The sequence below is a fragment of the Canis lupus genome, chromosome 1 (genome assembly GCF_011100685.1).
Source record: "Canis lupus familiaris isolate Mischka breed German Shepherd chromosome 1, alternate assembly UU_Cfam_GSD_1.0, whole genome shotgun sequence".
Taxonomy (NCBI): Eukaryota; Metazoa; Chordata; class Mammalia; order Carnivora; family Canidae; genus Canis; species Canis lupus.
The window spans coordinates 28,933,242-28,948,973 of NC_049222.1; the positions used below are offsets into that span (position 1 = coordinate 28,933,242).

Sequence of the window (15,732 nt, forward strand, 5' to 3'; positions counted from 1 at the left end):
GTTTAAGTTTGTTAAAACTCTGCTTCCCAAGAGTCTTTGACTATAGCACTCTTAATACATATGTTCAATTCCATATATGAAAGAATGATGTCCTCACTTTGAATATACTTTAACACTGACCCAGATTTAGATAGCAATACCAATAATACTATTTAAACAACTAAAGTAGGGATCCCTGGGTGGCGCAGCGGTTTGGCGCCTGCCTTTGGCCCAGGGCGCGATCCTGGAGACCCGGGATCGAATCCCACGTCGGGCTCCCGGTGCATGGAGCCTGCTTCTCCCTCTGCCTGTGTCTCTGCCTCTCTCTCTCTCTCTCTGTGACTATCATAAATAAATAAAAATTGAAAAAAAAATATTTAAAAAAATAAAAATAAAAAAAAATAAACAACTAAAGTATAATAATACAATATAGAATTTATATAATGTCTTTTAAATATATTTAATATTTATATATCAACATCAATAATATTCTTAATAATAAAAGTTCATTACAAAGTGACAGAGAACTTTTATCCATGTGATTTCATTTGATTAGATATACAGGGTAGATATTATTATCTTTACTTAATGAAACAAAAGATCTCATAAAGAGATCTAAGACTTACCAAGATCATAGAGGTAGTAAATAGCTTCTCACACTACTGATTTCTTTACTCTGTAATACGGTTTTTAAATACTATATAACACCCATCCTCCCTTACCAATATATCATGGATCTCACTACAGATCAAGACATACTTGAATGGGGATGGTACCATATTAGTTAAGAGCACTTGCTTTGGAGCCAGTCACCCTAATTTCAAAACTGCCTTCACACTCACTGGGCCATGTCATCATGGAAAAGTCATTTAATACCTCTGGCCTTGAGGTATAATACTGATAATAATACTTATCTAAGAGAATTATTAAAAGGATTACTTAATTCATGAAAAATACTTCAAATATTACCTTGCACATACTAAATGCTAATAAATGTTAGCTATTACTACAGAGATGAGAGCTATTACTGGCTTAAATAGCAAAATAGTATCCAATAACACGGATTTAATATAATCAAGTCAATCATTTCCTAATGAGTCCATTTTTGTCATGTTTCACTTCTGAAAAAAAACAAAAAATGAACAATGATTGAAGATTAAAAGAATCCTAAGTGTCATGTTGAAACAGAAGTGAATGAAGAACTCCCAAATACCGGCTGGCCCTGAGCAGATTTCAACAGGGATTGTGTGGCCCGATGGACCTTCTGAGATCAGCAGACTTAGTGTGGAAGTCTCTTAAGAACATGCTATCTCGTGGGACTTTGAGTATTTCCTGGCCCTGATCAGCAACATCTTTTCTTGCAGTATTTTGGCAGGTTTGTCCTTGTTCCCAACCAGATTCAGGAAGTTCAGAAGCACATGAAAACAAACAACACATTAAAATGCTTCTCTCAAATTATTCAAAGTTCAAAAAAAACAAGAAATTATTCAGCAATATTGGGACTTAGCCAATATTTTATCTTATTAATTATATTTATTCATTCTCAATGGATATGCCCATCGTTTTCTTCGCAAGAATTACTTTTCTTTGCAATGATTTTCATTAAACATTTTTCTTGAAGTATATTTAAGTATAGGAAGTGACTAGACAGGGTATCAATGTATTTTGCAAAAATTTACAAGCATTTTCATGACTTGGACTGTTTTGTCCTTTGTGCAACTTTCAAATTATGCTTGCTTTGTTATTAAGATCATTTTTAGTGATTACTATTGTTCTGAAGATCATCATGATTTTTTTCCTAAAAATCCATTCCCTTTATTTCAATTATCATAGTTGGATGAATCACAAGCCAACAATGTAACATGCCTTTTTCCAAATTTTACTTCTCATTTAAGATCTGTCTAAATATCTGCTCCTTAATATAAAAAAATCCTTCCCAATTTCCCAACTCCACATGATATCCAAATTAATTGGCTTCTATTTCTTATTATAGTCACTTGACTAAATTCAATGGATTTGTTTCAATCATCATTTCACTTACCCTTTCAGGAAGATTTAATTGAAAACCATTCCCTCCCTCTTGAATTACTATCTTCTGTGACACAACAAGTTTCTGGATTTCCTCTTACCTCCATAGCTTCCCCTTCTCCTTATAAACTCCTCTTCTAACCAGATATTAAATGTTATAGTTGCTTAAGGCTGGATGTTGGACTCTATTCATTTCTCACTTCACTTCCTGGACAACTTCTTACATGCCCATAGTTTTATTTGACTTATAAATTTATATCTCCATCCCAGACATTCAGACCCATGTATCTAGCAGCATACTTGACATTTTTGTTTTGAAATCTCAGGAACACATAAACTCAATGTGACCAAAGTTGAGCACATGAACTTCTCCCCAAATCTGGTCCTTCTGGAATTCCCTTTTTCTGTAATAAGCACAATCAGTCATCCAGTTATGCAAGCCTGAAATCTAGGAATTATCCTTGATATTTCCTTCTCCCTCAGCCCTCATATGCTATTCCTCATCATGTGTCAATTTTACCTACTAAATATCCCTAAAATCTATTCATCTCTCTACCAATACCACCACTCTACTCCAAGCTACCATCCTTTCTCACCTAGACTATTATAATGATCTCTTAACTTACCATTCTTGGTCCTCCCAATCCATTCTGCATAAGTTGTTTTTTTCAGAGTGCAAATCCGATAACATCATCTTCCCCTTAAACTCATCCATGACTTCCTAATTCTCCTGGTATAAAATAAAACTCCTCAGCCTCCTTTGCCCTACAAAGTCCTGACACCTGTCCAACCTCAATTTACACCATGCCCCATCACACCCACTTTGGTCTTTTTGCTGTGATACACTTGGTCTTGTTAGGGTACCTCAGATATGCCATCCTCCTGCCATAGGACCTTTGGAATTTCCATCTGCCTGGATTACTGCGCTCGGGGTGATCATGTAAGATCCAGTCACAATACTTCTGAGTGTGAAAGGGGTACTATTACTAATTACTCCAGGCAAAAACAACAGGTGTAAAACAAGCTTTTCCAGGTAAAACCAGGACATATGTTCACCTGAAATTAACTTGCATTCATTCAACAGGTCCCAGATCAAATGTCACCTTCTCAGGGAAGATCAAAACAACCTCCTTGGCAAGGTGAAGTCCATTTTAAGTTTCTTAACACAACATCTCTCTTTTTTGTTCCACTATCTGAAGTTGAAACTTTACACTTACGTGCATAATTGTTCTTTGATGTCCTCTCCAGTAGACTAAACTCCATGAGACCAAGACTATTCCTAAGGTTCTTCACTATTGGATTGTTTGCCAAAATTACCATGTATCACAAATATCACATACATTAAATATCATTTCTCAAATGAAGAACATAAAATGATGCTTCTTTGATAATTTCCTTTTTTCTGTGATTGGCACAATCAACCATTCAGTGATGCAATGCAGAAATTTAGGAACTATCCTTGACACCTTCCTCTGCCTCACCCCAGAATTCAATTTCTGCTCATGTCCAGTTTCTCTGTACCCTCCTCTCTCTTCTCTTTGGCCTCTGCCTCTCTCTCTCTCTCTCTCTCTCCTCTGCACCTCTCCTGCTGTGTTTGTATACATATATTCTTTTTTCCAGAAAGTTAACACACTCATCAGATACAAAGGACATCTCTTCAGAAACAAGTAGTTTCTGAAACTAGCGCTGTTCATTTAGGTCTCTTGTCTGTAAGAAACTTGCTTACAAGAAGGGCCTTTCAATGTAAAAAATTATATTTAATTTAATTACACTTATTATAACAAGCACTGAATAATATATAGAATTGTTGAATCACTACCTTATACACCTGAAACTCATATAAAACTGTATGTTAACAATACTGAAATTCAAATTTTTAAAAAATTTTAAAATGGTATTTAATTTAAAAATTAAACATTAAATATCTTTCAATTTTATCAACTAAAACATTGCTAGGAAGCCATTTGAGGCATAAAAATTTTCAAGTTACTTATCTATATAAAATCATAAATCCTACAATGCTTCTGAGAGAAGGATCCAAATCCAAATATTCCAGTACCATCAAATGTTATACTCCTCTAGCATGTACCGTATTTGCTCATTTCTGTGACTCTTTTCTAGATGATTAATTATCTGAGTGCTAAGATGACATCCTATGGACCTTTGTATTTCCCTTTTTCTCACATACTTTCTAACACTTTATAAAATGTTATGAATGAGCATTTGTTGAAATGAACTGAATTAATCTAGGGTCTCCTCAGAACCTGCCCTGGAATTGGCCCTTTTGCTGACTCACTTACCCAAAAGTTTTACTGACCTGCAAGAATCCTAGATCTCCAGCAGGGTCCGGAATTCCTGTGGTCTAACCTGCACCAGTGGGGACTCATGGGCTCTCACATCATGGGTCACATCATTCCTGTCATACTGGGCTTCAATGCTCCTGTGCAAAAGCACCAGGATAAACATTTGTCTTTCCTCAGGACATTGCTTTGGTACTCACTTTTATAACTCTAAACTACCCAGCAGACAGAGGAGAAATAGCTTGGGAGATCAAAGGAAACCATGAATAATGTCATGAGTGATCGCACTGGTCACTGCTGTGGAAAATAGAGATAGTGACCCCGTATAGCAGTGGTTAGAGATCAAGTGCTCCCGAGGCCACCTGGCTTCTAATTCCAATTCAGTCACTTACAAGCAAGCTCTTTGCATTCCTGGATACAAGAGGGGATAATACACACACCTCCTTCAGGAGAACTGTCATAAGGACTAGACAAGCTCATACATGCACAGTCCTTAAAACAGTTTCTGGGACGCCTGGGTGGCTCAGTGGTTGAGCATCTGCCTTCAGCTCAGGGCTTGATCCTGGGGTTCCAGGATCAAGTCCCCCATCAGGCTCCCTGTAGGGAGCCTGCCTCTCCCTCTGCCTCTGCCTGTGCCTCTGCCTCTCTCTGTATGTCTCTCATGAATAAATAAGTCAATCTTAAAAAAAAAAAAAAAGCTTTAAAACAGTTCCTGACTTAGAAATCCTCCTAAATAATACCGACTATTGTGGGAGGGGGAAAAGAGGGAGCAGGAACCTCAAATGAACAATACCTAAGTAAGAATAATAGTTACTATTTTTTGAGTGCCTACTTTGTGCCAGGCATGATGAAGAGGTGGGGATGAACAGGTGCAGATCTACATGTATAGCTGTAGCTCTACCACTTATTTAAAAACGACAGACTTTGCTTTGATGAGATTCTAGAATTAAAGAGCATTATCCCAGGAATAAGTGAATAATGTGCAAGCTGAGCATTATCCCAGGAATAAGTGAATAATGTGCAAGCTTACAGTGGTGTTTTCATTACTTAAACAGACCCAGATCACATATTCCCTAAAATGACTCTGCAGATTATTCCCTTCATTCTTAATCTTTATAAGAAGACATGTTCTTTGTTTTCTTTCATAGCTTCTTGGAATTCTCTTCAGGCATTTCTGCTGCTGCTTGTTCAATATCTGTTTTTATTAGACTCCTGTGTTCCTGGTGATTGTAACTTTTTCCCCCCTCACCTTTTTTTCCTCATATTCCCTCTGTAAAACCATCAAGATGAAGAACATCTAGTCTGAGTTGAAACCTACCTCACCTACTTTAGAAAATAAAGGCACTGTTATTTATATATTCACTTTTGTAACATTTGGGTCCCGAGATGCACCTTCATCATAAAGTATTTAATAATTCTAAGCCAAAGTTGCAAGGTAGTATATATACTATTATTCGGGCACTCCAACTTGGTGAGATTTCTCTTTTCTCTAATTTTGATATAAAGATCAAGGTTTTTAAAAAGAAAAAGAAAGAACTTTTTTTCACATGCAAGGAAAACTTTATTCTGTTCCTTTTGCCAAAAGTGTGGTTTTGGACAAGTAACTCCTGGTTTGTCTCTTTACTACACGTGAAGAAACCCTCTCAGCAACCCGTGGATGCACAATTAGTGCAACAGATCAATAGACAGGAAGCCTCAAACTCAGCCAGTTCAACACATAGTCCTTAATGACCAGACAGGTCCAGCCTTACTCAAAAAAGAAAAGCAGAAGATTGAAGCCCCAAATGGGAAGTCTTGCCTAATCAGCCATCCTGGATCTCCTGCAAGCTCACAACACTCTGAGCAGTCATCTCTGCCTGCGTTATCTAACCTGGCTGCCTGTACTGTCCCATAAATCTACAGAGCGATCAAATTGCACAGCCTTTCTCCTCTTTGGCTAGATAAACATCTCAGGAGAAATAACTCACTTTGCTAATTGAGAGTAGTCATCTGAACTATTTGAAGCCACCAGCTGAGGCAGTGCAGCCTGATGAAAGCTCCTGGCTAAGATTTGGGGGTCTGGGTTGTCTCTGCCTTCATCTTGCAAGTTTATTGTAGTGTCATGAATTAGTGCTGTCTAAGGAAGCTCAGAGGAATACCTTTCATGAGAGCCTCTCCTCTCCCACCATATTTGGGCCACTTCATGGTGGCATCTTTCTCACACCACCACCAGCTCAGCTTCCTCGTTCACAGGGGCACTCCTGCTGTGACTGTCCCTCTGTGTTTCCTGCAGCTGTTATCATTGCCTTCCTCATCATCTCAGATGCAAGAGGAGCACAGTAGCCACTGCTCTATTCCTTTCCTACCCCTTTTCCCCACCCTGAAATGACCTTGACCCCACGCCTGGGGCTAGCGTCTGGTTCGCGTCCTGTGGCCCGTGCTTCAGCCACTGTAGGTTGTCATGGCTGCCAGAGCCTCCACCATCTTTGCCGCTTACATAAGAGGCCACATAACGTCTGCTCCCGGCGCAAACTTTTATTAAGCAGAGACAGCCCGAGACGCCAAGTGGGCAAGAGGTCCACCCCGGAACCACGGCCCCTGGGAGGGTGAGTGGCTGTCTCCGGGTCTTGGCTCCCACAACCACTCAGCTCAGCTCTCTGCCTGTGTTTACAGCCTTAAATACTCGAGGACGACATGTTATGTTTTCGGCCTGAAGAGGCAAAAGAGAAGCAGCCCTTTCAAAATAAGAATTCCCCTGCTGTTTGTTTCATTTTGGAACACAATAAGGACAGGCTGAGGACAGGACTCTGAGCTGTCAACACTTCCGACCCAGCTTCCATAGCACCTTTCACTTGCCAGAAAAAAAGTTGCTTAAGTTAAACAAGGGCCTAATGAATAGTCAAAATAATTGTTTAGCTTGGATATAAGGCCTTAGGTAAATAGATGATTGCCTGAGACCATAGGCCAGGAAAAGCAGTTCAGCAGGACGCCACTTGTTCTGTTTTTCGGACATCAGCCCAGTGGCCTCTGCTTCTCCGGGGACGGTTGTTACTGAATTATTTCTCTCTTCCCACGAGCATATTGAAGCAATTTAGTATCAGAAGGGGCTCATAAAAGCAGAGAGCAAGGAAGAGAACTTTCAAACATGAATTTCACCTCAGTAGAGTCTCCAATAAATAGAAGGCTCAAAATATGGAATGTTTGGCTTGTCTGAATTTAAATTTTCATGTTGAAAAATTTCTAAAATGTTTCGTTAGCCCACTTGCCATTGTCCTGCCTCCTGCCTTACTAGTATTTTTAACATGATTTCATCCTTTTTAAACACTATTATTTACTACACCTAAAGACCATCATTAGGTTTATGAGTAATCCACTTCCAAGACTGTAATTGTAGCTATAGACAGAGTAAGCATTGAAAAGGAACCTTTCAGGTATAGGTTTTGCAGTTTGTTGTTGTTACTGTTGATTTGTTTGGTTTTGTTTGTTTAAGTATCTTTGCTATCAACTTGCTTCACTGCTTCTTTTTCCTCAAAATGGTGTTACATCATGAAAATTTTATTTAATTAAGAGCTTGATGAGATTAGTTGCTAGGTAATTTCAGTTCTACTGAATAATATTTTTAATAATTGCTTTCCATCTTTTACTTGAAAATAATAGATGCCTTGTTGATCCAGAACAGGATTTGGTTGTCTTACTCTTCATGCCCATTTCCGCTGCACTGCTATTCAAATAAACAACATCTATCTGATTGAATCTCAAATTCATCAAGGGGGTGGATCCCCCTGGCATTCAGGTTCCAGGAATCATGATGAATATATCGTTGGTTTATTGGCAAATAGCAATCAAAGCATACACTGGACAATAAAAAGTGAATGCTTAACTATTTGTACAATTTTTTACCCTGATAATATAGGAGAGGGGTTAAGAACATGGGATTTATGGGTGGCTCAGTGGTTGAGTGTCTGCCCTCCACTCAGGTCATGATACCAGGGTCCTGGGCTCAAGTCCCACCAGGGTCCTGGGCTCGAGTCCCACATCAGGCTCCCTGCATGGAGCCTGCTTCTCCCTTTGCCTGTGTCTCCATCTCTCTCACTATGTCTCTCATGAATAAATAAAAGCTTTAAAAAAAGAAAAAAAGAGCACAGGGTTTAAGAGTCAATTTTGAATTTGAGCACAAGCTCCACACTTACTAGTTTTGTGAGCTCAAACAAATTGTAAAATTTCCATTGGCTTGAGTTTTCTCATCTGCAAAATGGTCCAATAAGAACACCTACTTCCCTAGGTTGTTGAGCAGATGATATTCAATAATGCATCTGAAACGTTCAGTACAGTGTAAGGATTCAATAACCATAACCCATCACGGTATTTTCATGCATTGTAATTTTCTCATAACAACCCTCTGAGGTAAGCAAAGCTGCTGTCATTATGCTAATTAACTTAAATATTAGAAAACCAGACCTCCAAGTGGTTATTGATTTGCCAACAACCACCCAAGATGGTGAAATATTGATCCTCTCAGTAACAGGAGTCTAAATTACTCAAGCATTGTCTTCCCTTTATCCATTCTGCCATGTGGTGCTGTCTCCTCGAGGTTTCCCTAAACCCCTAAAGCCTTATAAGATAATGGGCATCCTCTGCCTTAGACTGGCAGATGGACAAACGGTATAAATTTTGGCAGATGCTTTAAAACCTCTATAGATATTACAGACATTTTCTGAGGAAATGATACCTTCTGAACTGCAAAGTCATAAAGAATGCTTTGCTAATACTGAGAAAAAAAAATCCCTACTGGTCAAGGGATTTCCAATTGGTGAGCCTGAAACCCCTCAGAGAAGTAAGTCCTCAGGGATGACACAACTGGTCAACAAACCTAAAGCCTAGCCAATTTTGTAAACCAAATGAATACAGTCTCATCCATGCATAAGTTTTGAAGTATATGTCTATCTTACTGTCATTTATAAAATATACATTATTTAGACAGTGCTGAATTTATTATATCATTTTGACATGCTGTATTTTCTCAATGTCTGCTAAATTTCACCTTCTATCATATGGGGGTCTGTGATTTATAAAAGAAAACAGATGTGCACACTCCTTAAGGTTAGAAACCAATGGTATTGGGGAGAGAGCTCTGCATTAAAGTTTAGCAACCTAGATTTAAGGACCAGCCCTACTAATTCTAAGCTTAAAGGACCATAAACTCAGGCAGTCAGTTAAAGGCAATAGCTAGCTACTGAGTGCCATTAAAGATTTATTTATTTATTTATTTATTTATTTATTTATTTATTTATTTAAGGGGGAGGGGCCGAGGGAGAGAATCTTCAAGTCTATTCCCCACTGAGTGCAAAGCCTGGTGTGAGGCTTGATCCTGGGACCCTGAGATCATGACCTGAGTCAAAACCAAGGGTTGAATGCTTACCCAACTGAGCCACCCACGCATCACAAATGAATGCCTTTAAAGAGTCTGAGCCCTGAGCTGGAAAAGGGTAGGTGAACAACAGTTCTTTGCTTTCTTCCCTGAGCCCCCTTTGTCTCACCTATAAAGTAAGGAGAACACAAGACTATTGTGAGGATCCAACGAGATAAACAAGAAAATAAATATCCTGTGATGTTTATGAAAGTGCTTTGTAAACTCTCTGGAGTGTTATAAACATGGGGTGTTCAAGACAAGCTGCTGAAGACAGAAAAACTCTTCAACTCTCCCCAGTGGCTTTCCTATAACTGCTGGCCATCCACCCCAGGAACTTGCCAAATGCAAACAGCGTTCTCTTCTTCAATGTCAGATGATTTTCATACTTATAAAAATATTTTTCTATCTCTTTCCTCCTCATCCCACTTTGCTTTATTCCATAAATTGTAACATTCTTTAATATCAGGATGGCACTATAATATCCGATTATATAGAGCATTAAATAAAGTACCAATAAAAGATTCAAAGCACAGAATAGCCTGGGGGCTCACAGCTTGCAGTCTGTAAGCCCAAATACACACAACATCCATCTGTCAGGGATATTTTAAACACTGCCGATGGTGTGGGTTACTGCTGAGGGGAATCTCACCCAAGCCTGCTTAACTCCAGGAGGTAGGAATGGAGGAGAGAAGACTCCTCTACTCATAGGCTGACGCCCCACGGCCACCTCGCATCGGGGAAAGAGTGGTTTATGGGAGTGGACTCTACTCATGGACCTGAAACCTTCTCTGATTCAGTTCTTCCAGAAATAGAGTAAATCTCATGTATTTTTACCTCTCCTCTAATTCCATATTTTATGTACCAATTGGCAAATCTTGTCTTTATATTTATTTATTCTTGCCAACAGAAGACATTCCCTTAGAGTCTGCTATGTGCCATACAATATACAAAGCACTACGGAAAAACACAAAACACAAAAATATGCATAATCCTTGCTTTGCAGGAGTTTAGAAAGAAGTAAACACAACATTTATTGCAAGGTAGTAGCAACTGTTATTTTAGATTCTCCAACAAATGACACTTTAAGAGAGGCAGCTGAGGCTAGGAGAAATAAATTTCCCAAGATCGTACAGGTAGCATATTACCCATGGTCTGTTTCATTCTAAAGTTCGTGTTTTTTCCATTCAACTTCTTTACCTCCCTTGATCGGGAAGGCAGAGGACACATCACAAAGGAAAGTGAGTGCAGACATTAAGGGAAACCTACGAATGAATGAGTTCTACAAAACCCTACTGACTTGTTATGTATATGGGTGACAAAGTGTCTGAAGTCCCTGGAGCTGGGCTGGCCTTCACCCAGCGGATTCTAAAGCAGATCAGTGGTACAGCCTGAGGAACAGGACGGTGGACACCAGTCAGAAAACAACAGTGCTAGAACCAAGAGAAATAACACCGGGCAATTAAACATTCTAGTAAGAATTAACACTACCATCCCAGGACACCATTTGTCCTCCCACATTCAGATGTCTCATCTATGTGGCCCTCAGACTATGGAAATTTTGTAGATTACTAAAATTTTCACAGATCTATCTTCCAGGCAAATCTAAAAGGGAGCAGGGTGCTGCTTTGCTCTATAGAGTATTGCCAATTCCATTACACTCAGCATTCATTAAATATCCCTTCTCATAGCTCTCTCTCATGCAAGGTAAATGGAAATCATTTTCCTCCTGACATTTGGTGTTGGTTCCAGTGACCTAAGTGGGTAAGAGCATTTACAGAGGAAAAGTGAATACGCTTGGCAACGTTTTTAAACATTTGTTTGGATTTTCTGTTTTTTAGGAGATGTACGACTAAAGGGTCAGACGGGGGTTCCTGCTGAACGCCGTGGCTCCTACCCATTCATTGACTTCCGCCTACTTAACAGTGAGTAATCAAGTGTACCTGGAAAGGAACAAACGTTTTCTTAAAAAAAAAAAAAAAAAAAATCTCACTTCCTTCTGAACTTCAAAACCCTCGGAGGTCTGCCTTCCTTCCTCCAGGTCTCCCCTCCCAAATGGAACTTAACCCTTTGTCTTTAGATTTCCTCCCTAGCGAAGTGATTCTGGCACTGCCAGACTTCCAGCCTTTTAGTGAGAATCAAATGAGACCATGTAAGCTTTAAAAATGTAAGTCTTATGTTAACTAATTAGAATTTAAATAAAAATTTGGGGGGAAAATGAAGTTTAATAGAGTGGGGAAAAATAAAATTAAAAAATCTAAGTCTTAAGAACTGTGAAGCCCTATACAAGGAAGCTTATTCCTGTCATTAACCAGCACCTTCTTTCCACCCTCATCCAAGATTAGACCAGATGAAATTCTATTTTATTGTTAAAATCCTACAGGGAAACCTATTCTATAGCTCTTGTCAGATTCTCACCTTCCTTATCTAACCGAGGTCCCTGAAAGGTGGTTCTCACATCTCTGTGCTTGCTGCTTCATCCATTACAAATACCTCAGAAAGTCATTAATTTGTACCTTTCCCCTTCATATACTACTCCTTATTTGGAGTTTTGCTCAACCTCCAGTTCATAATTATGTTAATCTCAAATTCCTTTGGAAACCCAAACCAGTGACCAGTCACCCTGCCTGCTTTCATGTCTTCTAACTATGGCAACCATCTGGCACTTTGGACTTAAAGGGCCGATGGAGGGAAAAAGTGGATAAATTTCACAGTTTGCTCCAGATTTTCAGTGTTTGGTTCTCACATCACTTCCCATCTATAAATTTCAAACTGCTGGCTTGCACTCACGTAGCATTACTTTCCTTTGGAAGAAGCAAGTTCAGCAAAAGAACAATTTGACTTACCTTGACCCCTAAAAATTACTAGGAGAAGTCAAAACTTGCTATCTTTAGATCCTCAAAAGCTCAGTAGGGAACGGAGATGCTTATACTCTCCCTCACTCATTAAACTTCCATATCAATGTGCAATATCTATTTTCTCAGCTCTTTCTGGGACACAGAGACTTGGAGAAACCTTTCCATACTAGAGATAACCTCCTCAACCCAGCCCCAAACAATACATTCTAGGAGACACAGTTGATTTGCTAAACCAATGCAATATTGGCTATATTGGGGAGATAGTGGGGAGCTCTGATGGTATCTGTTACCGTTCCTTATAACCTCCAATAGGCTGTTCCAACTACCCATGGAAGTTACTCCTTTGACAGTCACTAGACTGTACTGATTTCCAGTTCCCAGGCATATCGTTCCACCAAACAAGATGAGGATGAGCAAAGGGTCCATTTTGTTCACTGTCTCACGGACACCAGGACTCTCTAATGGCTTCACCCACTAAGTGTGAGATGGGGAAAATAACCCAAAAAGCCTCTTTCAATATTAGATGAGATGTTATATCATGGTTTCAAATATAAGGCATGAACAAATTAAGAGTATAGGAGATACTTCTCTTTATAATTCCAAGGTTCCAATCTATATAATCTGTTTCTAAATTATCCTGGTGTTAATAAGAAAGATCAGCTAATAGCAGTCATCTTTGCAAGTGGGATTATGAAATATTTTACATCATAGTTTTCTGTAACGCTTGGATTTTGGGTTTTTTACAATTATTTGTTTTACTTTTGTAACATTTGCTTTACTTTCATAGCATTTTTTAAAAACGGGAAAAAATATTAAAAATTTAAAGAGAAAACCAGTGCAGGTAATGTTTCACTACTATATTATTCACTATATAACAAATAACTTACAAGCAGGTGCCATTCTGTCACCCATCTTCTGTAGGTCCACCAGAAACTTCCTGGACTCATGCCCAGCCTCTTTCTCCTGGCATGAGATGCTCTCTGCCCCTCCACCCCCATCTGTTGCTCATGACCCTCCACACATTAAGTGACAGTGTTGGACATCCATTCTGAATTTCCCCTTCTCCTCTGCTCAGCACACCACTCTAGATAACTCTAGATAGTGCCTTAACTCATGTCTCTTCATCAGTAAAACATGCTAAGGCAATATCAATTTACCTTCATTGTATTTTGCTTTATAGTGGACTCAATTTTTTCCTAGATGTATAAAACACATCCCCAGATAGATTATAAGATCCCAAAGAACCGACTTCTCAGTAACTTTTGTTAACTTACCAATTAGATCAAAAGATCCCCTCAAAAAGATGATATTAAATAATTATAAATGTCAGTCAACCTCCATATTTTGCTCAACAGCTCAGATAGAAGTGAAGGTCTCTGAGATTTTTCCTTATTTGTGGTACTGTCCATTCCATTGTCAAATGCCTGGTATACCTGGTTAGTGAATCAATAACATTACTGTGGTGACTCTCCAATTTTTCTAGATTGGGCTGCAATTACAGCAGCTTATCACCAGGTAGCACCAGGTGGGTGGCTATCTGTGTTCCATACAGTCACTTAAGATGTAATATTTATGTCACATCTTTCTATAAAACCTATTTAATTCTCTTTAACGTCATTCATGTTCTGTTGACGTTTGCCAGCCTGAGTTGTTAGTGTGTGCTTTCTGCCTAAAAGGAAACATTTTAAATACAATTCTATAAAAATGTAAAAATAAACTCCAAAGGAACATTTTTGGGGCTTCCTCCTAAAATTTTTATTTTTACCAACTGATTCCAATTCTACACAGTAAGTACCAGACTAGCTTAAAGTGAGTTTTCGTATCACTTACCTTAATTTTGAGTCACTTTTTTCCAAGTTTAGGCAGAGACTGAAGACTTTATTTTCCTCAAGTGCTTGCAGTTTTGCTCTCTCTGCCAGGAGGATAGGGCCATTTTTAAAAGACCATTCATAGGAAAAACCAAATCTCCAGAGCCTCTATCCTCTGTGTCTGCATCCCAGCAGCCTCTCTTCTGTAATGCTTAATGAGACCCACTTGCCTGCCACTCCCTTTCCAAAGTGTCACTGGAGGTTTACCTTCTACCACCCACTTCAACATATGTCTTGAATGGCTGAAACATGCATAACAGAAATGTGCATTAAATGGTAAGGCCCACTGCATTTCTCCACTGGCTTCACCAGGTACTGCCCCAACCTGCTATAGTGGAACAAGATGTCAGAATTAACATCTAAAATAACTTTTCTTCTTTCAAAACAAAGTTTCTAGACATTGAAATAGATAACCAGAATGAGATTGTGCCGGTCACAATCATTGCAGTAAATCTATGCTCCCACCCATGCCTGTCTCATAAATAAGATTTTATTGGAACCCAGCCATGTCCTTCATTTATATTTCAACTATAGCTACTTTCCAGCCGAGACCATACAGCCCACAAAGCCAAAAATATTTACTGTATGGCCCTTTACAGAAAAAAGTGACTATTCCTTAAGTTGGATTTTTAAACAAGATTAAAAGGGTTTATGATGACATCTCCATAGGTACATTCAGCCTGGTCTATTTTCTTTTGTTAGGGTCATTTTTTTCTTTTCAATTCCCCCCCTCCCCAGTGCTATCACTTCACTTTCATGAGTGGACTCACATTGACTCAATTTACATGAGATATAAGTATAAACAGCAAGGAAACTTTCTTGAGGATCCAGATATTAAATTCCACAGTTACAACTTCTAATTGCACAAACATCGTTCTGGGGGCAGTATTCCTTTCTCCCTATTTCTTGAAGACATTGTACTACTATGCCTACATACTAGTCTACATATAAGGTGACGATATATACCTAGTTTGCTTGGCATAGTCAAATCTGCACCTGTTGTCTAGGCAAACTTATTAATATAGTTTCTCACTCCCTAAGTATTCTGGTTTAGACAATAATTACAAGGCCAGTGGATTTTTATAGGTTTTCCTACCAAAAAAGTTTCCTTGAAGACAACACCTCTTAAATGTCACTTTCAGTCCAAGAATGAGGATCAGAAAATCCTCCTCACAAGAGGCGTATTCAGATCCACACATCTCTCTATTGAGAAATACGTAAGACAAAGTTACCTGTTGACAGCCAGTTTATATTTTATACAATTTAGAGGCATTTGTATGAATTTTGAGAAGCTTTCTGGATAAGTAGCAGAA

General features: G+C 38.8%; 1 protein-coding gene across 3 annotated transcripts in view; it reads left to right on the top strand.

Moving 5' to 3' along the window:
* PDE7B (phosphodiesterase 7B) overlaps nt 1-15,732 on the top strand; it is a 307,910-nt gene that overhangs the window by 220,261 nt on the left and 71,917 nt on the right. For all 3 annotated transcript variants that reach the window (XM_038526108.1, XM_038526109.1, XM_038526107.1), the window contains one exon: nt 11,535-11,618. In XM_038526108.1, the coding sequence (XP_038382036.1) occupies nt 11,535-11,618 (84 nt within the window). The remainder of the gene's footprint in view (nt 1-11,534; nt 11,619-15,732) is intronic.